At 37.0% G+C, this 25,305-nt stretch overlaps 1 protein-coding gene across 4 annotated transcripts in view; it reads left to right on the top strand.

Annotated features, from left to right (window-relative positions):
- The window catches only part of LOC136856832 (venom protease), an 82,345-nt gene that overhangs the window by 48,418 nt on the left and 8,622 nt on the right, over positions 1-25,305 (top strand). For all 4 annotated transcript variants that reach the window (XM_067135000.2, XM_067135002.2, XM_068224985.1 and 1 more), the window contains 2 exons: positions 5,586-5,848; positions 14,764-14,933. In XM_067135000.2, the coding sequence (XP_066991101.2) occupies positions 5,586-5,848; positions 14,764-14,933 (433 nt within the window). The remainder of the gene's footprint in view (positions 1-5,585; positions 5,849-14,763; positions 14,934-25,305) is intronic.

Raw genomic sequence — 25,305 nt, 5'->3', positions numbered from 1 at the left:
AAACTTCCTAATTGCTTAATTAGGTCTTTAAGTTACAATGATTTTAAATGAAATTTATAAAAATTCCTTCACCTAAGCAAGGAAAAAGTAGCTGAGGATGTTCCTAAGGAATGAAACATGTACTACTAATTACCTTGTTTAATGAAAATATACAGTATCAAAAAGGTGGAAATTCTCACTTTTGTTGTACTAACCATAGCTCCGTGCATGCCATTATTAAAGATCACTTGCATTTCTGCAAAATTTGTGCGCAGTGGTTTCCGCATCAACTGACGGAGGGACAAAAGATTGATAGAATGGCGTCATGTCTGAATCATCTGCAGCATTACCACGAGAAAGATTATTCATTTCTGTCCTTCATCATCACAGGGGACAAAATGTGGTGCCGCCATTTCGAGCCCAAAAGCAAATGGCAAGGCCAACAATGGAAACATTGTAATTCTCCCCTGCCAAAGAAATCCAAAGCTGTTCACACAAGCTCTGGTAGAGTCATGATGACCTTCTTCTTTGATTGCAGAGGCCCTCTGCTTGTCAACTTCCTTGAGCATGGAACCACAATCAGTGTGCAGTGCTTTAAAGACACTTTGCAGAAACTGCGACGCACCATAAAGTCAAAATGCCCTGGAATGCTGTTGTATGGAGTCATCCTGTTGCATGAAAATGCTCGGCCCTATACTTCCAATCTGGCAAATGCTACACTACAGCGATTTTGTTGGGATACACTTCAATATCGTCTGTACAACCCAGATCTTTCACCTTGTGATTTTCACATTTTTGGCAACCTGAAGAAAGAGATTCATGGACGTCAGTTTCATTCGGATGAGGAAGTGCAAGAGTGGATGCAGATTTGGATCCATCAGTGTACTACCTCTTTCTTTACAAAACTGGAACTGATCATCTCATCTCCCAGTGGGATAAATGTATGAATGCTTTTGGTAATTACGGGAACCTGGATATCTCGAATCACCTCGGGAGCTAAATTTTATTTTGAGTTATCGAAATTTCAAGATATGGAGAATACCGTTTTCCAACATATATAGCACATAATTAAATCATATGTATCTATGAGCTCATACTTAATACTTTATTGTTTACTGCCATTAAAAATATATAAACAAACTCTATTTTACAACATCACTTTAATTATAACCCTTATTATAGCAACCCTTTGTATAGTAACTTTTTAGAAGACAGAATACAGTACATGTAGTAATGAAACAAGAAACACACCTCCGTTAACACCTTTGGAAACCATCCGTTAGTCTCTTCTATTTGTTACGGTTTACCTTTCCTCCCTTCACGTTGAAACTTCCCGTCAATACCAGACAGCCGAGATTCATAAATGGAGCTTGTCATCTGTGACTTTGGGGGTTGCCTTCATACGTGATTGGTAGTTAATGCACACCCGAGAAACTGTTGATAAACTTAACCATAATAGGTATTTTATTTGATCCTGCATTGACTTGTCTAAATCTATTAAAGAAAACTATTTAAAATAGTTTTCTTTAGTACACCCAAGAAACGGCAAGGCTTCACCGATTTTATGATCATTAGAACTTTTAGTTTTCGATTCCTGTCATATTAGCTCTCAGCATCACTATAATCCTTTATTTACTTGTTAACTATTCCTCACAAACCATAAATACCGTACTGCATAGTTAATGTTGCACAAAATTCGAGTTACACAGTATTTTTTGCTTCAAGGGAGGAAATGTTTGCTTCAAGAAATTGAGAAATTTGTGTAACCGAATTTTTAAGTAATAGAGAAACAAGTACAGTTGAAGAATAGGATAAACAGCCGGGAAATTTAAGTTACTTTGAGATACTGAAAATTCGAATAATGGAGGTTGGAGATATCAAGGTTCGACTGTACTTTTGAATAAAACCATTCTATGGTCACGTTTTAGCGGGTGATCAGTTTTCATTTGACTGCCCCTTATAGTTAATGTATACATTGTTATGCCATATTATAATACTAAAAGATAAACCATCTAAAAGTGCTGAGACAGTGGCTTATTGACTAAATCAGGTTTCATAACAGACAGAAAAGTGATTTCTGTAGTTTTGTGAAGTAGAGCAGTTGCATGTGAAAAAGGTTCCAATACAAAACTTACTAGTGTCTACGTCTGAAAAAGTTCTGTTTTACTGTGATCTTCATAAAACACTAATTCTCAAGACAAATATGGGAAGGAACAAACAAGTGATGAACAAGGTCATAAAGAAATATTAAAACTTGGATACAAACATGTATTAGAACAAACACAATGGCTGTTGAGTAAGGAAAGAGCTGTGAGCTTGCATTTAGGAGATGGTGGGTTTGAGTCCCACTGTCATCAGTGCTGAAAATGTTTTTTCTTGGTTTCCTTTTTTTTTTTTCCACACCAGGCAAATGCTGGGGCTGTATATTAAGGCCATGGCCGCTACCTTCCCAATCCTAGCTCTTTCCCATTCTTGCTTGCTGAAAACCTTTGATGTGTTAGCACAACATTAAACCACTCTCTCTCTTATCATTACCTCAGTTCTGAGGATCATGATCTCCAAGGAGGCTATTGGTCAGATGTCTCCATCTATTGCAGTCCTTGGCCAGGCGTCCTGCACCAAAGATGTTCAACCCAGATAATAATGTTCAACCATCAAGTGGGAACTTTTCCACAATCTCTCTTGCTGGGAACATTTCCAAGAATGATCAATTTTTCCATGCTGTCATTCTCATGTTGCATAGTGTGTCCAAAGAATTGTAAAACTCTTTGTTTACATATTGATAATAATCGGATTCTGAGGTTGAGCTGGTTTATTATGAATTTATTGGTGTGAAATGCTATCCAAGGTATGTGTAACATTCTTTGTCAGCACTATATTTCAAAATAATTAATTTTCTTTGGGTCTGTAGCACGAAAGAGTCCATGCCTTGGCTCCATAGAGCAAAACTAAAACTACCAAACTGGCCACTACTCTTATTTTCAGTGATAACAAGATGGAGCAATCCTTCCATAAACAGGACAAATTAGTCATTTGATGTTAAACTACTAAGAAAAAAGAAATAAAGGAAGAAAAAACAATTCCTATATTTTAATATGCTGCCATCTTCAATCCCAATTCTGCATCCATTACTTCTCGGCCCCTGACAAGTTTGTTTCTGTTTCCTAGTTTCACAGGAGGGCAGGCATCAGTAGTCCTGAGGAGGCCATTTGGACAGATCTTCAGTCTTGCTGTGGGAAATATGGAATATACAGAAAGTCAGATATATACAGAAAAATGCAGGTTATTAAGTACCAAGGAAATATCATGGAAGATATTCAGCAATTTACAGTCCTGGAATTTTCTTGAAAAATTCTGTAATCAAGCATTCTGGCATAACCATCCATTAAAAGATAAAATTAAATGGATACCTGTTATTATTAAAAAATTACAGAAATCCAGGGTAATCGAAAAGACTATATAATTTGGAGTGTTGTAGCTGTAGTTACATGACATGTATGATTTTCCACTTGTCTACATCATAGTGGAAAAAGTGCTGGGAACAAAAACATTTGTTAACATCTGTTCAAATGAATAGAAATAGTTTTAGTATAAGTTAAAATAAGTAAATCCATTTCCCTTCCCATTTCACCACCCCATTCAACCATCCAGATTGATTTTAGTTAATTTTTTTTAAATTCACATAGATTTTAAGCAACACAAGGTACTCATTAAGATGTTTTTAAGAAGATAATATACTGGTACTTTGTAATTTCACCTAAGCGTTGTAATATACCTGAGGATGTTCCAAATGGAATGAAACATGTACTGGTACTGTAAATGATTAATTGATTTGCTTAAGGCAAATATAAGTATCAAAAAGGTGGAAATTTACTGTTATTGATTCAATGTAAGTGGTATCTGAGCTGTCAGTGGAGAGATGGCATGGAATGACATTAGTAGACAAATAAGTTTGAGTGATGTCTTTAAAAGTAGAAAAGATCACAATATGAACATAAAGTTGGAATTCAAGAGGACAAATTGGGACAAATATTCATTTATAGGAAGGGGAGTTAGGGATTGGAATAACTTACCAAGGGAGATGTTCAATAAATTTCCAATTTCTTTGCAATCATTAAGAAAAGGCTAGGAAAACAACAGATAGGGAATCTGCCACATGGGCGACTGCCCTAAATGCAGACCAGGATTGATTGATTGATTGATTTATTTATTTATTTATTTATTTATTTATTTATTTATTTATTTATTTATTTATTTATTTATTTATTTACTCACTCACTTATTTATTCATTCATTCATTCATTCATTGTTTGTTTGTTTGTTTGTTTGTTTGTTTGTTTCAAGCTGGTTATATATTTACTAGGTAATCTTGGCAAGACTGCTGAAAAGAGATCAAAAAGGTGCAATTCCTAACACTAACTGGAAGAAAACTCCATAGCTTTGCGTTGGGCAATTCAAAGTAGCGGTTATATTTTGATGAACAATGCACAGGTATTGAGAGTGTAGAAATTGATCATGCGTTATGTTCATTAGAGGAGAAGAGTAAATTAAACTTTGAGGATAGATACTAGAGTTTTGATTCTTTCAACATACAAAATATTGTAGTAGACAATTTTAGTGCATATTTAGAATGTCTGATGTCAAGCTTCACTTAGTATCAAATTAAATGCACGTATCAGACTTACAATGAGGGACAGTTTTTATAATTCACTAAGTTATTTTGCTGTCTCCATAAAATGGCATTTTTTCTTGAACTAATAGGAATACATTCATAATATGTTTCACTTATGATTGATGAGGATTTTATAACTGCATGATTATTATATGTTTCTAGAAGAGATGTTGAAAATTTGGTAATGTATACATGAACCCAAGGATCAGTATGCATTTTTAATAATGTGAAGATGAATTATTGCTGTTAAAAGTCAAATTGTATTTGTATTATTATGTCTTGAAAATTACATTATCCAGTATGTTGAATTGTTCATATTAAAATAACTTAGCATGTAAAATGGACAGTTAAACCTACCAGTCTTGGGGCTTCTTAGATTTTTTTTATTTTTTTCTGTATAATTTGGTTGCACTCTGCCTTTCCATTAGTCACTTTCTGTATCCCCCTTCATGTAACTTTTTTATAACATTTTTTTAAAGGGAGCAGTCACTAACTGCTGAATGGTCAGTGAAGCAGCCTTTGTTCAGCAGGTCCTGGGTTTGATTCCCAGCCAGGTTGGGGATCTTAGCCACACCTGATTACTTTCTTTGACGTAGGGACTGGGTGTTTGTATTTGTCTTAATACATATCCACACTAACAACCACCACAGAAACAGGGAAGAGTGAATACCGTACATCCTTCCCCTCCATAGGATTGGCATCAGAAGGGGCATTTTGCCAAAAATGGACCAACACCATATACGGTACCAGTACCAAGTAAATGGAAATAAGGCCAAGATAGAAGTCATTAACTGATCGAATTTGTGTAACCTTTCATTGTTTGTGTAGGTTTTGTCGACTGTTATGAGTACTTAGTTTGAACTGACCCTTCATACTGGGGAAATGCTGGCATATGAAATTTACAATTAGAATGATCATAACACTTTACACACAGGAAAGCTGAAATGGTTCGAGTTGGTGAACTTGACTTCTCCAGGGATGATGAAGATGCTGATCCATTCGATGTAGCTGTGTCCAATGCTGAAGTTCATCCTAACTACAAGCCACCTGCATATTACAATGACCTTGCAGTTCTGAAGCTTGCTCAAACAGTAAAATTTGGACGTTATGTTAAACCTATCTGCCTTCCTGAGAAGACGAATAACTCCTATGAAGGAGCTGTTGCCATTCTTACAGGCTGGGGATATCTTTCATTTGGTGAGTAGCTTTAAATCTTAAGATTTTTAGTGCCCTTCTTCTTTTTTATAGATGTCATCCTTAGTGTTAAATATTGTATAACATTGATATGATAAAGTTGTTGATTCCCATAGGGAACCTGAAATATTTCTTCTGAATGAGTAAATTTATAATACCAATATATTTGGTCTGTTATTGAACATTATAAATTTTCCAGCTAACTCATTCCTGGTTACCAGCCTTTCACCTGGGCTCATCAGTTGTTAAATAGCACTCCTACCAAGATGCTTGGCTAGTGCATACCATGGAGGCCACTGTGTAGGCATTGGCATTGTGTGCATTGGCACTGCCGAGGCATTGGCATTGCGTGCATTGGCACTGCCGGTGGCTCCAAGTAGCCTAAGCAATGGCCTCCACGATATGCACTAGCCATGCATCTTGGTAGGTGTGCTATTTACCAACTGATGAGCCTAACTTAGCACACTGGGGCAAAACGCTGGTAACCAGGAATGAGTTAGCTGGAAAATTTATAACGTTCAATAACGGACCAAGTGTATTGGTATTATAAACTAGCTGATGTACCCGTGCTTCGCTACGGGATTCTCAGAAAGACTGACTTGGTGGTTTTCCTAACTGAATTCAACATAGGTCATTACAAAAACGTCAATAGAAATGTAGTGATTGAAAGCAGTGTTATGATATAAAATACTCGATCAAATGAAAAACCGCACACTTTCTCACTTTCAACGAACAGTACTACGGTGCCGATCTAACAGTCAAAAGTTCCAGAGCTGGAATAACCAGGTCGCTAACTGCCGTGAACACTCCTCTGACATTATTCCGTTAAACATGCACACTACTCATTTCAATCAGTGGCCCATAGTAGGGATTGTATAGCTCGAATACTATGATGAACCAGTGTGTTACGTACCAGATATATCAGAGAATGTATGAACCATAGGAATGGCACGCTAATGAATAAAATTTTCTTACACCCCAGCTACTTCCCACCAATATACAGGCAGGCTGTTACAGTCGGTACGCCCAGGCGAGTTGGCCGTGTGGTTAGGGGCGCGCAGCTGTGAGCTTGCATCCGGGAGATAGTGGATTCGAACCCCACTGCCGGCAACACTGAAGATGGTATTCGGGAGATGGTGGGTTCGAGCCCCACTGTCGGCAGCCCTGACGATGGTTTTCCGTGGTTTCCCATTTTCACACCAGGCAAATGCCGGGACTGTACCTTAATTAAAGCCACGGCCACTTCCTTCCACTTCCTAGACATTTCCTATCCCATCGTTGCCATAAGACATATCTGTGTCGGTGCGACGTTAAGAAAAATAAAAGATGGTTTTCCGTGGTTTCCCATTTTCACACCAGTTACACCAGGCTGTACCTTAAAGCCAAAGCCGCTTCCTTCACACCACTATTCATTTCCTATCCCATCGTCGCCATAAGACCTACTTGTGTCGGTGCTACGTCAAGCAAATTTTAAAAAAACCTCGGTACGCTGCAGTAATCCTATCTATCGGAGATGAGAGGAAACAGAAGACAAAAAGCACATCACAACAAACAATGGTCTATGTAGTGTTATTGTTGATAAAGTTTATGAGCCTTCTATATTGCAGGCCTTCACATTAGTTTTCTTTCGACTCTGTGATATTAGGGTGTCTTACAAAATTATTTATATCGTAGACTGTAGTTCTTTATTCTCAGACTTTACACACTGATTTCCGCTAAATTCTCTTTACCCATTTTCTCGTGACTTGGCGCTGATATGGACTTAGTAACAAAAATCCAAATTCATGAATATCTCCGATTATATGCGGTACGGTAACAATGTATGAGACATAAGTGATCGGAAATTTAATAACTTCTTACATAACTACTACTAACTTACGACATAACTACTACTAACTTACGACATAACTAAAGTTAGGTTAGTTATGTAGTATTTATCGATACGACCACTAATAACATAACTTATTTGAGAATTACATTTCAGACCTTCCCCTAAACTACCATTTCACTCAGCGTGAATACAATAATTTGTAGCCTAGATTGCAGTGGTTCATCACCCGTCATTACATACCGATTTTCATTAAATTCTCTTCAGCCGTTTAATCGTGATGCGTTTACATACATACATACAGACAGACAGAAATTATGGAAAAGTAAAAAATGCATTTCGTTGTAACTGTGGACATGACCGATACAGAAATACCATTCTTTTCAAATTCTGAGCAATGTACAGACAAAACTCTTATTTTATATATATAGATTACATTTCAGGCCTTCCCCTAAACTACCATTTCACTCAGCGTGATTAAAATAATTTATAGCCTAGATTATAGCGCCCTATTTCCTGACTTGGCATACCAATTTCCGTGAAGTTACGACCACTAATAAAATAAATATTTGACAATTAAATTTTAAGCCTTCCCCTAAACTACCATCTTTCTCAGCGTGTATAGCCTATATTGTAGCGACGTATTTTCCATCTTTGTCTAGCGATTTTCATTAAGACACGACCACTAAGAACATAAATATTTGAGAATTAAATTTCAGGCCTTCCCCTAAACTACCATTTCACTCAGCGTGATTAAAATAAGTTATAGCCTAAATTGTAGCGGTTCATCACCTGACTTTACATTCCGATTTTCATAAAATTCTCTTCAGCCGTTTTCTCGTGATGCGTGTACATACATACAGACAGACAGAAATTACGGAAAAGTAAAAAATGCATTTTCTTGTTACTGTGGACATGACCGATACAGAAATACCATTCTTTTCAAATTCTGAGCAATGTACAGACAAAACTCTTATTCTATATATATAGATAGATTTATCGATACGACCACTAATAACATAAATAACTTATTTGAGAATTACATTTCAGTCCTTCCCCTAAACTACCATTTCACTCAGCGTGAATAAAATAATTTATAGCCGAACTTGTAGTGGTTCATCACCCGACATTACATACCGATTTTCATTAAATTCTCTTCAGCCGTTTTCTATTGATGCGTGTACAATCATACATACATACATACATACATACATACATACATACATACATACAGACAGACAGACAGACAGACAGACAGACAGACAGACAGACAGACAGACAGACAGACAGACAGACAGACAGACAGACAGACAGACAGACAGACAGAAATTACGGAAAAGTAAAAAATGCATTTCCTTGTTACTGTGGACATGACAGATACAGAAATACCATTCATTTCAAATTCTGAGCAATGTACAGGCAAAACACTTATTTTATATATAGATTACATTTCAGGCCTTCCCCTAAACTACCATTTCACTCAGTGTGAATAACATTATTGATAGCCTAGATTATAGCGCCCTATTTCCCGACTTGGCATACCAATTTTCGTGAAGATACGACTACTAATAAAATAAATATTTGACAATTAAATTTTAGGCCTTCCCCTAAACTACCATTTTTCTCAGCGTGTATATCCTATATTGTAGCGACTTATTTTCCATCTTTGTCTAGCAATTTTCATTAAGAAACGACCACTGATAACATAAATATTTGAGAATTAAATTTCAGGCCTTCCCCTAAACTACCATTTCACTCAGCGTGATTAAAATAATGTATAGCCTAGATAGTAGTGGTTCATCACCCGACTTTACATTCCGATTTTCATAAAATTCTCTTCAGCCATTTTCTCGTGATGCGTGTACATACATACAGACAGACAGACAGAAATTACGGAAAAGTAAAAAATGCATTTTCTTGTTACTGTGGACATGACCGATACAGAAATACCATTCTTTTCAAATTCTGAGCAATGTACAGACAAAACTCTTATTTTATATATATAGATTTATTCATTCGGAACAAATATTTCAGGTTCCCTACCGGAATCAACATCTTTTTCATCTGATGGCCAGGCAGGCATCAATTTTTGAAAATGAGACAAGTCTCTCATAGTGCATTGTCACTGCCGGTGGCTCCAAATAGCCTATGCAGTGGCCTCTATGGTATCCACTAGTCATGCGTCTTGCTGGGTGTGCTATTTACCAACTGATGAGCCCAACTTAGCACACTGGGGCAAAACGCTGGCAACCAGGAATGAGTTAGCTGGAAAATTTATAATGTTCAATAAGGGACCAACTATATTGGTATTGTATAACATTATCTGAATAATAAAATGAAGCTCCTTTCCTTTCCTTCATTCATCTACTCATAATGTATGAGCGAGTTTATTGACCTTAGCATAATGAAATCTATCTATCTATCTATCTATCTATCTATATATATATATATATATATATAAAATAATAGTTTTGTCTGTACATTGCTCACATTATAAAAATAATGGCATTTCTCTATCAGCCATGTCAACAGTAAGAAAGAAATTCAATTTTTAATTTTCCATCATCTCTGTCTGTATGTATGTACGTGCATCACGAGAAAATGGCTGAACAGAATTTAATGAAAATTGTTACATAAATTTGGGCAATAATTTACTACACCTTAGGCTATAAATATTTTTATTCATACTGAATGAAATAATAGTTTGGGAGAAGGCCTAAATTTTAATTCTCAAGAATTTATGTTATCAATAATTGTTACATAACAAAAATTATACGGTATAAATTACAAACTTTCCACTATAACTGCACAAGTTAACTTTCCACCTCAAACAATACATTACATACCATACAAATTCAGAAGTCATTGAGCTTTCTTCATAGTTAGGGTAAGAATCATCATGCTTATTTTAGAAAACACAGTCCCTGATCAGGATTGTAAAACATCATCAAACTGGTTACCAAAAAAATCATCGAGTGGAATAGTCCATTCATATAGGAGATCAGAGATACTTAAAAGGGATGACAGAGATCACAAGAGTGATACCTTTGCCATCTGTTGGAACCACCATATTAAAATATTAAATAAGTTGATAATACAGAATAGATAGCGCTACAAACAGTGAGGGTAATGAATGAATGAATGAATGAATGAATGAATGAATGAATGAATGAATGAATGAATGAATGAATGAATGAATGGAGGAGGCAAGGAAAGGTTTCTTGGCTCAACTGGATTATCTGCACTGTAGAGGCCAAAGTTGTGGTGGTAAATGTTCCTTTGCTGATTGATATTTCTTTGATTTTGGCCATTTGTGAACCATGTCCCCTTTCTTGATTTTTGGTCACTACACTAATTCTTCAACCTTTCAATGTGTCCTTTTCTTCTTTCATCTGTCCACAAAGATCTTCTTTAGTATGTTCTTTTTTTTTTTTTTGTCTAATTCTTCAATTTTTCCTTTTTTTGGTTTAAGACTAAACATTCTGCTGCATAAAGGCATTCCAGTTTTATGACAGTGTTGTGATATTAGATTTGTTTTATCTGAAAGTAAACTTTATTGTAGATGTCTTTCATTATTTATTTATTTATTTATTTATTTACATAGTTTACGCCCACATTGGAGCACTTAAATCAAACCCAAATACATTTACGTTAACAAAGAATTAACTGAAGATTTAGCTTGCATCAACTTCTTCCTTTCCCAAAACCTCTTCATTCTGGCTGACCTGGCTGCCCTTTCTTCATCACATATGACATATTGTTTGTGTTGTGCAGTTTTTAATGACAATCTTATTTGTTTGTTCTTGAGAATCCTTTTTTCTTCTCTATCTTCAATTTGCTTCATTGTAATATTCAGCTCTTCTAAATCATTCCAAACTTCTTTAAACCAATTATTTTTTGTTTTACTTTTCCAAAAGTAATTAAATAGTTGTTTTATTATCCTATTATCATTTAATCTAGAAAGATGACAGAAAAAGGCAATTCTTCTTTTTCTCATCGTATCTATTATAGATTCACTTTCCCTATAAACCATTTTCTGAGCTCTGTTTTTTGTGTACTTCTTTATCTGGGTTGTTTGGCTGTATTTTTTCTCTGAAGTACTTGAATTTATTCACTCTACTGATTCTGCCATATCTTGAGTTTAGGAATCTTGGAGCATTGTTAACGTTCATTATGAATGCTGTCTTCTCAAACAAAATTTGTAGCCCTGACTTGTCCACTGTGTTTTTCAAAAGGTCTATTAGTTCAGTTGCTGTTTCATTGTTTTTGGAAAATTTTGCTAAGTCGTCTGCAAAAGCTAGACAAGTTTGATGTTTAGCATTTTATATCCTAATCTAATTTCTTGGATTCCTTTTTCTTGAAGTCTAAGGTTCCATTCTCTTATTACTTTCTCCACAATGCAGTTAAAAAGCAGTGGGGAAAGGCCATCATCTTGCTGTACTCCAGTTTTGATTTCAAATAGTTCTGAGGTTTCTGCATGGAATTTTAACTTCAACTTTGTTTTTGTTCATTTTTATTTAATTATTTACAAGGTCTTTTTATCTGTGCCATGTTCTTCAAGAATATTGAAGAATCTTTCTTTGTCCATGAGGTAATAAGCTTTTTTTGAAGTCTACAAAAGTTATTGCACGTAATAAATTTCATATGACAATACGGGCTCAAAAGTATCAACTTGTGAAAATTTAAATTTATAATTCCACCTTTACAATACTGTAATTGTCTTTATTGAAAATACTACATTAGACTATATTCGTGACACATGTTTCGTCCTCTTATGGGACATCTTCAGTCACACATACAAACGTTGAATATAAGGTGAGGACACGTTAAAATAGTTAATGAAAAGTTTTTAAATCATGTGATGCGTCCTGTTGGCGTCTTGTCAATCTTGAATCTTAAAATGATGTAGCATGAACATGATATGAACCATGAAGTCCAGTTAAAACACACATTAAAATGCTGTTATATGTATAGAATTGCCCAATTATAAAACAGCATGAGTGCTATGCGAATAAAATTATATGCATATTGTACTGTACTTAAAATAGTATGATGATAATGCCACATTAAAATAGCTTCCTTGATTAGATGAAGAAGGTGGAGTTATGTTGATGACGCAAGTTGAACTTGATTGTGTGTTGAAAATATGGGCCTAAAAAAAAGAAAAAATATGAGTGCACTAAAGGAAAAATTAAACTGAAATGTAAACTGAGTGCTCATTGACAAGACGTCAACAGGCTGCGTCACAAGATTTAAAGACTTTTCAGTAACTTATTTTAACGTGTCCTCACCTTATTTTCAATGTTTGTATGTGTGACTGAAGATGTCCCATAAGATGACGAAACATATATCATGGATAGTCTAATGTAGTCTTTTCAATAAAGACAATTACAGTATTGTAAAGATGGAATTATAAATTTAAATTTTCGCAAGGTGATACTTTGACAGTACGGGCTCTAATATGAAAATTATTATGTGCAATGTTGATGCCAGCCAGGCAGGTAGAGCTAACAAATATTTAAATCTTAAGACCAAAATTGCAAAAATAGTTAAGGACATTCTTTTCTTGAAGAACTGTCTCAAAGAGGGACGCATCCCTAATTTTTTGAAGTCTGTTCAGAACAAGAATGTCCTGTTGTACTGGCATAGAAAGACATACAAAAAATCCAACATTCTAGGGATTAGGAACAAAATTAATTTTCTCTATAGGAAAAAAGCATGACTTAACACTCAGTTATATGAGGCCCATGTTGTTGCTTCTTCCTCCTTTTTCCCATTAGAATGGAATTCATTTCAAGATTACGTTGGTGATAAAATTGCATACCTACTTTTAGATAAACACAACAAGTTACTCAACAAAACTAATACACTTAGGCACAATAGTAAGAGAACTGAGGCTGATTCTCCCTTGTCTATGGATCATAACAATCGGGCTCATTCAACCATTCCTGTATTTCAAGAGCCTGTTATCAGTCTTTCAAAGACTTGTTTTGATAAGTCGGAAATAAGTGTTCTGGAGAAAGGTCCCAAATTCAGTTGGCCTGTTCAATTCAAACTTATAGACGCAATCACGATCACGGCGGAAGCTGAAAATGCAGTACAGAATTTACCGATAGAGAACCAAATGAAGACTAGATTTAAAATTAAGAAAAAACATTATAATTTAATAAATAACAACAAAGATGGAGTTTCTTCACATCATAACCAAATAATGGGGTCATTGAAACAGAAAATGAAGGAGAATGATTTGATTTTGACTAAGGCGGACAAGGAGAATGCTACGGTCAATATGAATAAAGAATCATACATACAGAAAACAAAAACCTTTTTCACAGAGCATTCAAAATTATAAAAAAAGACCCGACCAGTATTATCCAGAGAAACTTAAAGCAACTTCTTAAACAATCTTCTTTCATCCTCAATGAAAGGGAGTCTTAAAAACTTATTAATATGAAACCGGGTATCCCGATGGCTAGGGCACTACCGAAGGTGCATAAAGAGAATATACCTATAAGACCCATCATCAATTTCAAAAATAGCCCTATATACAAGATGTGTAGATTTATAAATTTTAAACAAAAACAAAAAAAATTATAGATTTGAGGGTAACAAGTCTCTTAAGAATTCCAAAGAATTTTGGGATCGTACTAAAGATTTAAACATGAGTTGGTCATTTGGTTAGGGTTGCATAGCTGTGAGTTTGCATTCGGGAGATAGTGGGTTTGAACCTCACTGTCGGCAGCTCTGAAGATGGTTTTCCAAGGTTTCCCATTTTCACACCAGGCATAAGCTCGGGCTGTACTGTAGTTAAGGCCATGGCCATTTCCTTCCCACTTCTAGCACTTTACTATCACACATCGCCATAAGAGCTGTCTGCGTCTGTATGACATAAAACAAATTGAGTTGTTGTTAGACAGTAGTACCAGATAATCTATAAATGATTCAAAATTTCTTCAGACATGAAAGTAGCAAGAATGATTTCTTCTTATTCTTTTTTTTTTTTTTTTTTTTGAATGTTGGTGTTTTATACAAGTTCCATTGCAGCAACTTAATTATTACCTAAGTTTACTGACTCTCATAATGTACACAGGTGGTGATAAAAGTCCCGTTTTGCAAGAAGTGAGTGTTACGGTCTTCAACAATGAAGAATGTAGGCGTTTATATTCAAGACCTGAGATACCAAAACAAAATTTTCCTGAGGGGATTATATCCTCCCAGATGTGTGCAGGAGATAGAAGAGGAGGCAAAGATGCTTGCCAGGCAAGTAGTTTAAAGTGTATATAATTTTAAATACATTTATTTTACATGTAACAGTAGTACATAGTTATATTTACATATTCAATACATACGTACATCATCATTATAGACCGTATAGCCTTTCAGCGTTCAGTCTGCAAGCCTCTGTGAACTTACTAAACATCACCACTATCCTATATTTGCAACTAGTGGTGTGGCCTCACTTAGTTCTATAACTCTTATCTTTAAATTGTTAGAAACTGAGTCGAACCATCATCATCTTGGTCTCCCTCTCCTTCTCTTATTCTCCATAACAAAGTCCAGTATTCTCCTAGGTAACCTATCCTCCTCCATTTGACTGCCATGACCCCATCACCAAAGCCGTTTTATAAGTACAGCTTCATCCATCAAGTTCATACCTAACTTAGCCTTTATCTCCTCATTCTGAGTACCCTCCTACCATTGATCCCACCTGTTTGTACCAGCAATCATTCTCGCTACTTTCATGTCTGTTACTTCTAACTTATGAATAAGATATCCTGAGACCACCCAGCTTTCGCTCTCATAAAGCAAAGTTGGTCTAAAAACAGACCGATGTAAAGATATCTTCATCCGGGAGCTGACTTCCTTCTTACAGAATACTGTTGATCACTACTGCAAGCTCACTGCATTCACTTTACTGCACCTTGATTTAATCTCACTTACTATATTACCATATTGGAAGAACACACATCCAAAATATTTGCAAAATACTTCCAGCTTTGTATCACCAATCTGACATTCAATTCTGTTGAATTTCTTACCTACTGACATCAATTTAGTCTTTGAAAGGCTAATTTTCATACCATGCTCATTGCACCTGTTTTCAAGTTTGAAGATATTAGACTGCAGGTTTTTGGCACAATCTGCCATTAAGACTAAGTCATCAGCATAGGCCAGACTGCTTACTACATTTCCACCTAACTGAATCCATCCCTGCCACTTTATACCTTTCAGCAGATGATCCGTGTAAACTACGAACAGCAAAGGTGAAAGATAACAGCCTTGTCTAACCCCTGTAAGTACCATAAACCAAGAACTCATTCTACCATCAATTCTCACTGCAGCCCAATCGTCAACATAAATGCCTTAAATTGATTTTAATAATCTACCCTTAATTCCATAGTCATCCAGTATGGCAAACATCTTTTCCCCCGGTACCCTGTCATAATGCTTTCTCTAGATCTAGATATCTAGATCTTGTAACATTTTTTTCAATTACCAGGCGCATACTGAAAATCTGATCCTGACAGCCCCTTGGTGGTCTGAAACCACACTAGTTTTCATCCAACTTCCTCTCAACCACTGATCGCACCCTTCCTTTCAAGATGCCAGTGAATAATTTGCATGGTATACTAATCAATAAGATACCTCGATAGTTGTTGCAATCCTTCCTGTTCCCTTGCTTATAGATAGGTAGATAGGTGCAATTACTGCTTTTGTCCAATCTGAAGGTACCTTACCAACACCCCATGCTAATCTTACTACTCTACGAAGCCATTTCATCCCTGCCTTCCCACTATATTTCACAATTTCAGGTCTAATTTCATCTATTCCTGCTGTTATATGACAATGGAGTTTATTAACCACACATCCTTTCCACTTCCTCAAGCATAATTTCACCAACATCATTTTCCTCCTCCCCATGAGCTTGGTTGATCGCGATATCACCAGGGAGATTTCCTGTTATGTTGAGATGATGTTCAAAATATTCCTTCCACCTCTCCAATGATTCCCTGGGATCTATTATGAGTTCAGCTGAATTACCCAAAACACTGTTCATTTCCTTTTTTCCTCCCTTCCTAAGATTCTTTATTACTGTCCAGAAAGGTTTCCTTGCTGCTTGACCTAGCCTTTCCAGGTTATTGCCAAAATCTTTCCACGACTTCTTTTTGGATTCAACAACTATTTGTTTGGAGCCATTTCTGATAAGCCTTCTTTTTAATGTTTACAAGCTGCTCTCACTTCATTATTCCACCAAGATGTTTGCTTTTTCCCATCTTTACACACAGTTGTTCCTAGGTATTCTCTTGCTGTTTCTACTACAGCATCCCTGTATGCCACCCATTCTCTTTCTATCCTGAATCTGCTTACTATCCTGAATCTGCTTACTGTCTACTGTTTGAAACTTCTCACTAATCACATCTATGTACTTCTGTCTAATTTCCTCATCCCAGAGATTTTCTACCCTTATTCGTTTCCTGGCAGATTTCACTTTCTCTATCCTAGGCCTAGAGATACTTAGTTTACTACAGATCAGTATCATTGAAAAATCCCCGAAAAATCTGTACATTCCTTTCTGAATTCGAAGTCGGTTAAGATATAGTCTATTATGGATCTGGTACTTTTAGCCTCCCATGTGTAGCGGTGAATAGCCTTATACTTAAGGAATGTATTCATAACTGCTAAACACTTACTAGTACAGAAGTCGAGCAAACGCTTCCCATTTCCAATAGCTTCCATATCTTTCACACATTTACCAATCACCCTTTCATATCCTTCAGTTCTATTTTCAACTCTCGCTTGCCCATTAGCACTATCCTATTCTATCCTTGCTGTTGACCGTGACTATGATGTCACTCAATGCCTCATAAAACTTGCCAACTTCATCCTCATGCACCCTCACATGGTGAATACACTGAGACATTTCTTGTCCTAATTCCTCTGACTGCCAAATCTACCCACATCATTCGCTTGTTTACATGCCTAACAGAAAATATGTTGCGTGCAATAGTATTCCTGCTGAACAGCCCTACCCCATACTTTGCCCTCCCACATCTGTCAAGTACACTTTATAATCTCCTATCTCTTCTCCGTTGTCTCCCTTTACCCAATTATCACTTACTCCTAGCACATACAGCTGCATCCTATTTGCTGACTAAACCAGTTCTAGTTTCTTTTTTCCATAAGCCCCATTAATATTGATAGCTCCCCATCGAATTCCATTTCGTTCGCCAAGTTGTTTCCAAGTAGTCCCTCGCCTGTCGAATGGGAGTGGGACTCCATTACTCCCACAAGTCCAAGGCTTTCTTAAAATGTTCTGAGCTCGGTAAATTCATGAAGCAGGATGCTACCCTACTTACACATAGTCCAAGTAAGGATCTCTCCTCTAACCAAATTTCCAAATTTAGGTAAAAACATACATAACAAAGATTTTAATGTCCTTAATGTCTTGTCTTGAGGCTTCTGAAATTAAATAGAATGATACACAACATCTTTCAAAATACAATGAAACAATGAAAAGCAGCTGTATGAATACCGAATTTGGAAGTGTAAAAAAGAGACATTATAAATTATTTATGTAACTTGAAGAAATTATGCATATAAGATGGACACTGGACTTAATGTTTACTATTTTGATATAAAAAACCGTCTCCCTTGAACATTTATGTTCTCTCTTCAAGATATTGTAGAGTGCTGGACGATGGCTTTGCCTCATAAATTCCTCCTTCTGCTGCGTGTATGTTTATGTTCCAGTGGCTGCAATAACTGGGTCCATCCGAGGTGCAACCTCCTGTGCCTGTTTGGAAAGCACATGGAACTATGGGGTCGCTATCGTCCGACATGGAATGGAGTGGCCAAATGTTCCTAGTGGCGGCAGTTACACTATACTGCGCAACACCTCACCGGTTGTTACTAGTCAGTTCGCTATATGGGTGAGCTGAGATAAAGTTTACAAATCCCCATGGTTGGACTGATGGTGTATGGAGTTGTTGGCGATCGGCCGTAGTCAGCAGCTGTATGTGGTCAGCGATACCAGAAGTTGGGACACTTCGACCAGTAATGGACATTTTTCTCAAAAACGAAGATACCAGTGCTGTTGTGTATCGGATGTGAGATGTGAATAAACTCCTGCTATTTAATGTAAATTGGTTGTATTGGTTGTGGCATCATATGCAACCATTAACCCGGCTCAAGGGAGATAGGGTCACCATCCCTAACCTTCACTTGAGTAATTCTTGTCCGGTGCATCCACGTTGCGGGGGTAGGTATCCTCCACATCAGTAGGCCGGTGTGAAGGTGAGCTACTTTCAGGCAGGGATACAGTCTCACGGGGTATAACGTGGAACCCATGCCCAGGGTTATGGGTGAAGACCTTAACAGCATCTTAGGCAGAGAAGGAAACTTTCAGAATGGCGAAGATGGTGGATGAGGCAACCCATCCTCTGAGGAAAATTAGAAGAGGAAACCACTGCCTTGTGGAGAAGAGGGATCTTCAAAGGCTAAGGGAGTAAACTCCGAAAGAATATCCTCAGATGCATTAGGCTTAGCAGGTCAGCAGATGAGTAAATTTGTACTTGCTTTCAACTATAATACAAGCCTCAGACGGAAGTTTAAAAGTCTAAATGGAATTGACAAGTCTCTGGCTGCAGTTGCACAGTATGATGGTAATGCTGATGTTCGTACAAGTGTTAGATCAGAGAACAAAACATGATTTGGAACAATAAATATTTTAACAATGAATGGGAAGGAAAATTAATTGATGACCTTATGGAGAGACAAAAACTCAACATCATGGGATTAAGTGAAGTAAAATGGAAAGGGAAAGGAATGAAGAAACTAAGAAAGGAGTACACCTTGTACTGGATGGGTAACAGTAAAGAGAAAAGAAATGGAGTGGGATTTATAGTGAATCAGAATGTTGAACCAATAGCTGAAGTTGAGTATGTAAATGAAAGAATTATAATAACGCACATACATGTAAACAGTGAATTAATGAAGATAGGACAAGTGTATGCTCCACAAACAAGATGTAGCATGGAAGGAAAAGAAGATTTCCTCAGTGAACTGGAAACATATATTGTTGGAGATGGGATCATGACCATGGGAGATCTGAATGCCCATGTGGGAACTGATAGAATAGGATACGAGAATGTTCTGGGCCCACATGGGTATGGCGAAAGAAATGAGGATGGAGAGAAACTGTTGGACTTTTGTATCAGAAATAAACTGATAGTAAAGAACACATGATTTATGAAGAGGAATAGCCATAAGATCAGCCGATATAGTTGGGATGGACAGTATGGAACACTCATCGATTTTGTAATAACAGACCAAGAATGGGGAAGATCATGATGAATATGAAGATAATCCCCAGTGAAAGTATGGAAGGTGATCATAGATTATTAATTGTGGAATTCAAACAAGTAAAAATCCCTAAAATTGTATTGAAGGAGAAACCAGAGATTAGGATTTGGAAATTGGAGGTGGAGGATAAAAGAATGGCATTCCAAGATTGTGTAAAAAGGAAATTGCCTAAAACAGAAATACGAAGTGAAGAAGGAGTGTGGGACAATTTAAGACAGACATTTGTGGAAGCAGCGATTGAGGTATGCAGGAAAACAAAAGCAAAGGAAAGGAAAGGAAAGGAAAGGAGACACAGTGGTGGACAGACAAAATAAAAATAAATAAAATAAAGGAACAAGGTGAAGAAAGAAATGGATAAGGAAAAGCAAAAAACTTATCAGAGGAATGAGAATAAGGTAGAAAGGTTACATGTTGAATACAAAAGGTTGAAACTACAAGTAAAGAGGAGTATCAAGAAAGAAAAGGAGAAATGCTGGGGAGAGTTTACAAACAATATTGAGCAAGATAGTCAAGGAAATCAGAAACTATTATACAGAGTAATAAAATTGAAAAGAAAAAGTCAAGAAAAAATTAAGACAGAGAGAGAAGATGGATCCATAGTACGCGACGAAAAGGGTCTTCAGAAGGTGATGGCTCACGTCCGCAGGATTTACCTTCTCATTACCCTGCACGTGTTCTCCATACTAGAGGTTGTATTGCTGTACACGGCACTAGGAGCAACTTACCATGAAGCATATGGAGTGGCCACATATGTCCGTAAGAGCATCAAAGAAGCTGAGCTACTATCTCAAAGCACAGAAGAAAGCATTCATTAAGTTGTCATCCAACTGAATAATGTCTTAATCATCATCATATACAAACTACCATGCATTTTATGGCCTCAGTATGTTGTACCAACTGCAGAACATCCTACAATTTATGTGGGGGGGATTTCAGTAGTCATCATGAACCCTTGAAGTATTCTAAAACAGATGTTTGTGGGATTAAATTAATGGACTGGTGCAAAATTCACAACCTCCATCTAGTATTTGACGCTAACGATCGAGGAACTTTTCGATCAGCTGCATGGGGTAGAGATTCAAATCCAGATTTATGCTTTGCCAGCTCCAATATAAATGGAAATCCCTTGCACACTACATGCAAAGTGATGGGAAATTTTCCTCATAGCCAGCATAGACCAGTAATACTCGAATTTGGTGTCACAATTACCATTATACGTTCAACGCCACATCCCCAATAGAATTTCCAGAAAGCCGATTGGTCTGCATTCTCTGTAGAACTAGATAAATGCATTCGTTGGATTCCCCCAAATCACCTAAGTTATCAATGTCTTGTTGGCGCAGTTATATCTACTGCTAAGAAATGTATGCTCAGGGGCTATCGGAAAGAATATGTTCCTGGCTGGAATGCCGAGACTGAGGAATTATTTAAGAATTTCCAACAAAACAGGGATGCAGAAACTGCTAACAAACTTCTGGCTAGCTTGGATGATTGCCAAGACAAAAATGGGTTGAAACTGTCGAAGGCTTAGATATTACTCATTCTAGCAGAAAGGCCTGGGGCCTTCTTAGAAGGCTAGGAGAAGGTGCACCAGTAGTGAAGAGTCAACCTCAGGTGACACCTGACCAAATAGTTTCCCATATTGTAACAACATCCTGAGCTACAGCTGATAAGAAGCATACAAAGTATGTTAGATGCCAGCTTCATGCTCTGAAATCATCAGCACCTCGCATATCTTCACGTCCCTTTACAGCCCTTGATGTTCAAGAGGCCATCAAAGAACTAAAACCTGGTAAGGCACCTGGATTCAATGGAATTCATCCAAAATTCCTCATACATATGGGAGACAATACAAAGAGAGGGATGGCACAGTTCTACACAGACATTCTCCAGACTGGAAAAATCCTACCTGACTTCAAGAAAGCTAAAATTACTTCCATATTGAAGCCTGGAAAACCTGCAAATAGACCTGAAAGTTACAGACCAATAGCCCTCTTTAGCTGTTGCTACAAACTCTCTGAAAAGCTTATCTACAACAGAATTGGATCAACCATTTTAGAACTCATTCCTGTGGATCAGGCAGGCTTCAGACCTAACCGAAACTGCTGCGATCAAGAACTTTAATTAACATCTTACACTGAGGCCGGTTACCAGCCAAAGCTTAAAACATTTGCTGTCTTTGTGGGTCTCACTGCTGCCTTTGATACCGTATGGAAGGAAGGATTGATTTACAAATTACTCAGAGCTATACCCTGCAGAATGATTGTTGCACAGCTTATCAACAGCATGATCAGTGACAGGAAATTCCAGGTCTGATTAGGGGAAAAGAAAAGCCCAGTGAGAAAACTGCATAATGGTTTGCCCCAAGGATTAGTTTTATTGCCACTACTGTTTAATCTGTACATCTCTGATCTTCCAGAAACAATATTCAGAAAGTTCTGCTGTGCTGATGACTTGACCCTGGCCACACAACACAAGATCTCTGAGAAAACTGAAGACATTTTGACTCAGGACTTATCCACATTGGCAGAATATTTCAGGAAATGGAGACTCAGACCCAGTACAACCAAGACAGAGGTTTCTTGTTTCCTTTCGAGCAACCGGCTTGCTAACTTAAAACTAAATATTACCTTCTCCAATCGAGTCCTTAATCACAATAGGTATCCAAAGGATTAGTTTTATCGCCACTACTGTTTAATCTGTACGTCTCTGATCTTCCAGAAACAATATCCAGAAAGTTCTGCTATGCTGATGACTTGACCCTGGCCACACAACACAAGATCTTTGAGAAAACTGAAGACATTTTGAATCAGGACTTATCCACATTGGCAGAATATTTCAGGAAATGGAGACTCAGACCCAGTACAGCCAAGACAGAGGTTTCGTGCTTCCATTTGAGCAACCGGCTTGCTAACTTAAAACTAAATATTACCTTCTCCAATAGAGTTCTTAATCACAATAGGCTCCAAAATATCTCGGTGTTACCTTGGACCGGACTTTATCATTCAAGCAACATCTTTTGAACTTGTCGAAGAAACTGAAAACCCGAAACGATATTATTCAGAAGTTAACTGGTACTACTTGGGGATCTACTGCAAACATCCTGCGCTCTTCAGCCTTAGCACTGGTTTTCTCTGCTCCTGACTATTGTGCTCCAGTGTGGATTAATAGCCCATATACAAAGTATATTGACCCACAATTGAATACCAGCACGTGTCTTATATCTGGCACCATCAGATCAACTCCAGTTCACTGGCTCCCACTGTTTTCTGGAATAATGCCACCTGACGAAGATCCAGTGCTCTTGTTCGAGAGTACAACAAGATCTGCAAGAATCCTCTGCTGCCTGTTCTGAATGACATATCAGCTCTTAGTCTCTAAAGACTGAAATCACAACATCCACCCCTTTGTGATGTTGCTCTGAAGACGTCCACCAGCTTCAATGTTTTGGAGGAGTGGAAAGGCTGCTGGAATAATTCTCCTGACTTGCCCCTGCATAACATCTTCAGAGGGGAAAAAATTGCAAATGGATTTCAACTGCCACGTGCAACTTGGTCCAGACTGAACAGGATCAGGACAGGTCATGGCAGCTGCAACAGGGATTCTCTCTACAAGTGGAACTTTGTACCATCTCCAGAATGTGACTGTGGAGCCCCTCGCCAGACTATTCCCCACATTGTAAGCGAGTGTCAACTACGAGCTTATCCAGGTAGATTGGAAGACTTCTTTTCTCCAATAGAGGAAGCACTACAGTGAATTGAAAACTTGGACATTCAGATATAATAGATAACACTAATGCCCAAAGTAAATCAGTGTTTTTGGTTATTGTGTATATATTGTATATTATGTATATAATTTCCTTGTCATATGCTAATAATAATAATAATAATTTTGAAATATTTATAATGAGGATGACTGCTTGGAGGAAGAAGGTGATAAGAAAATGGAAATAATAGATGGAGAAAAAGAAGAGAACCCGATAACATGGTTGGAGCTTGAAAGGGCAGTGAAAGCAATGACCAAAGGTAACGCAAGTGGAAAAGACTAATTCAATGCTGATATGATTAAGGCAGCAGGAAGCAGTGGACTACAGTAGCTATACCGAGCCCTCAATGCCATATGGAAGGATGAAAGGATATCTGAAGATTGGCAACAAGGAAGCATTGTACCATTATTCAAAAAAGGAAATAGGAAGAAATGTGAAAATTACATAGGTATAACCCTATTATCACATTGGCTAAAAATAGTGGAGAAAATCATAAAAAAGACTGAGGGACATAATAGAAACGCAGTTACAGGAAGAACAATATTGCTTTAGACCAAATAGATCAACAATAGACTTGATATTTACAGTGCAAACAATCATGGAAAAACACCTGGAAAGGAACAAGCAAATCATCTTCGAATTTTTGGAATTAGAAAAAGCTTATGATACAGTTAAGAGAAAATGTGTATGGAAATGCCTAAGGAAGTGCACATGCTGGTTCATGTTAGCGGTCACCTCAGTGAGCGGGCCCAATCTATGATATGAAAAACACCCCCAAAACAACACAGACTCACCTCTAACCTTGCACACATCCAGGATGAAATGCTTCATTTGGCCTTTGGTGCACTCGACAACGTGTGTCATTGGAGTACAGGCAAAAATGTGATTTGTCAGACCACAATACATTCCACCAGTCAGCTACTGTCCATGGTCGTTGATTTCTAGCCTATTGAAGATGCGCAGCTTTATGTGCTTGTGTGAGCAATGAATTCTTTCATTTTGTTAACCCTTTTTTACTATACTTGCAAGAATAATAAATTTCTGTGAATGAAATTATTATGAATTATTATATATTATAATATATTTATTATATTATAATAATTTGCATTTTTCAAAAGTTTAAATTATTTGTAGTCGTTTCAGCTAGTATGCATAATGCTTCATGTGATGTCGTTCTGAAGGCTTTTGTAATTTTAATATTTACTACCCTTTGTGCTCACTTTAGTTTGTTGACATTATGGTTTGTATTTAGGGCATCTGCCCAAATAGAAACTCCATACGAGAGTAATGGAAGTATTGCTCCTTTGTAAATGTGTTCCGATATTATGTATGTCAGAAAGACTCACCCATGAATTTTTACTTACCATGAAAGATAGGGGCTATTTGTTGATAATCAACATGAAAATACCTATGTTTTTAGAAGTAAATGGTTTTATTACACATTTCACTACATTTTCCTTTATACTGATCATTCACAGCGAGCTAGAAACACACATCTTAAGC

Source organism: Anabrus simplex, chromosome 1 (genome assembly GCF_040414725.1).
Source record: "Anabrus simplex isolate iqAnaSimp1 chromosome 1, ASM4041472v1, whole genome shotgun sequence".
NCBI classification, from domain to species: Eukaryota; Metazoa; Arthropoda; class Insecta; order Orthoptera; family Tettigoniidae; genus Anabrus; species Anabrus simplex.
This window is presented reverse-complemented; position numbering and strand designations above follow the sequence as displayed.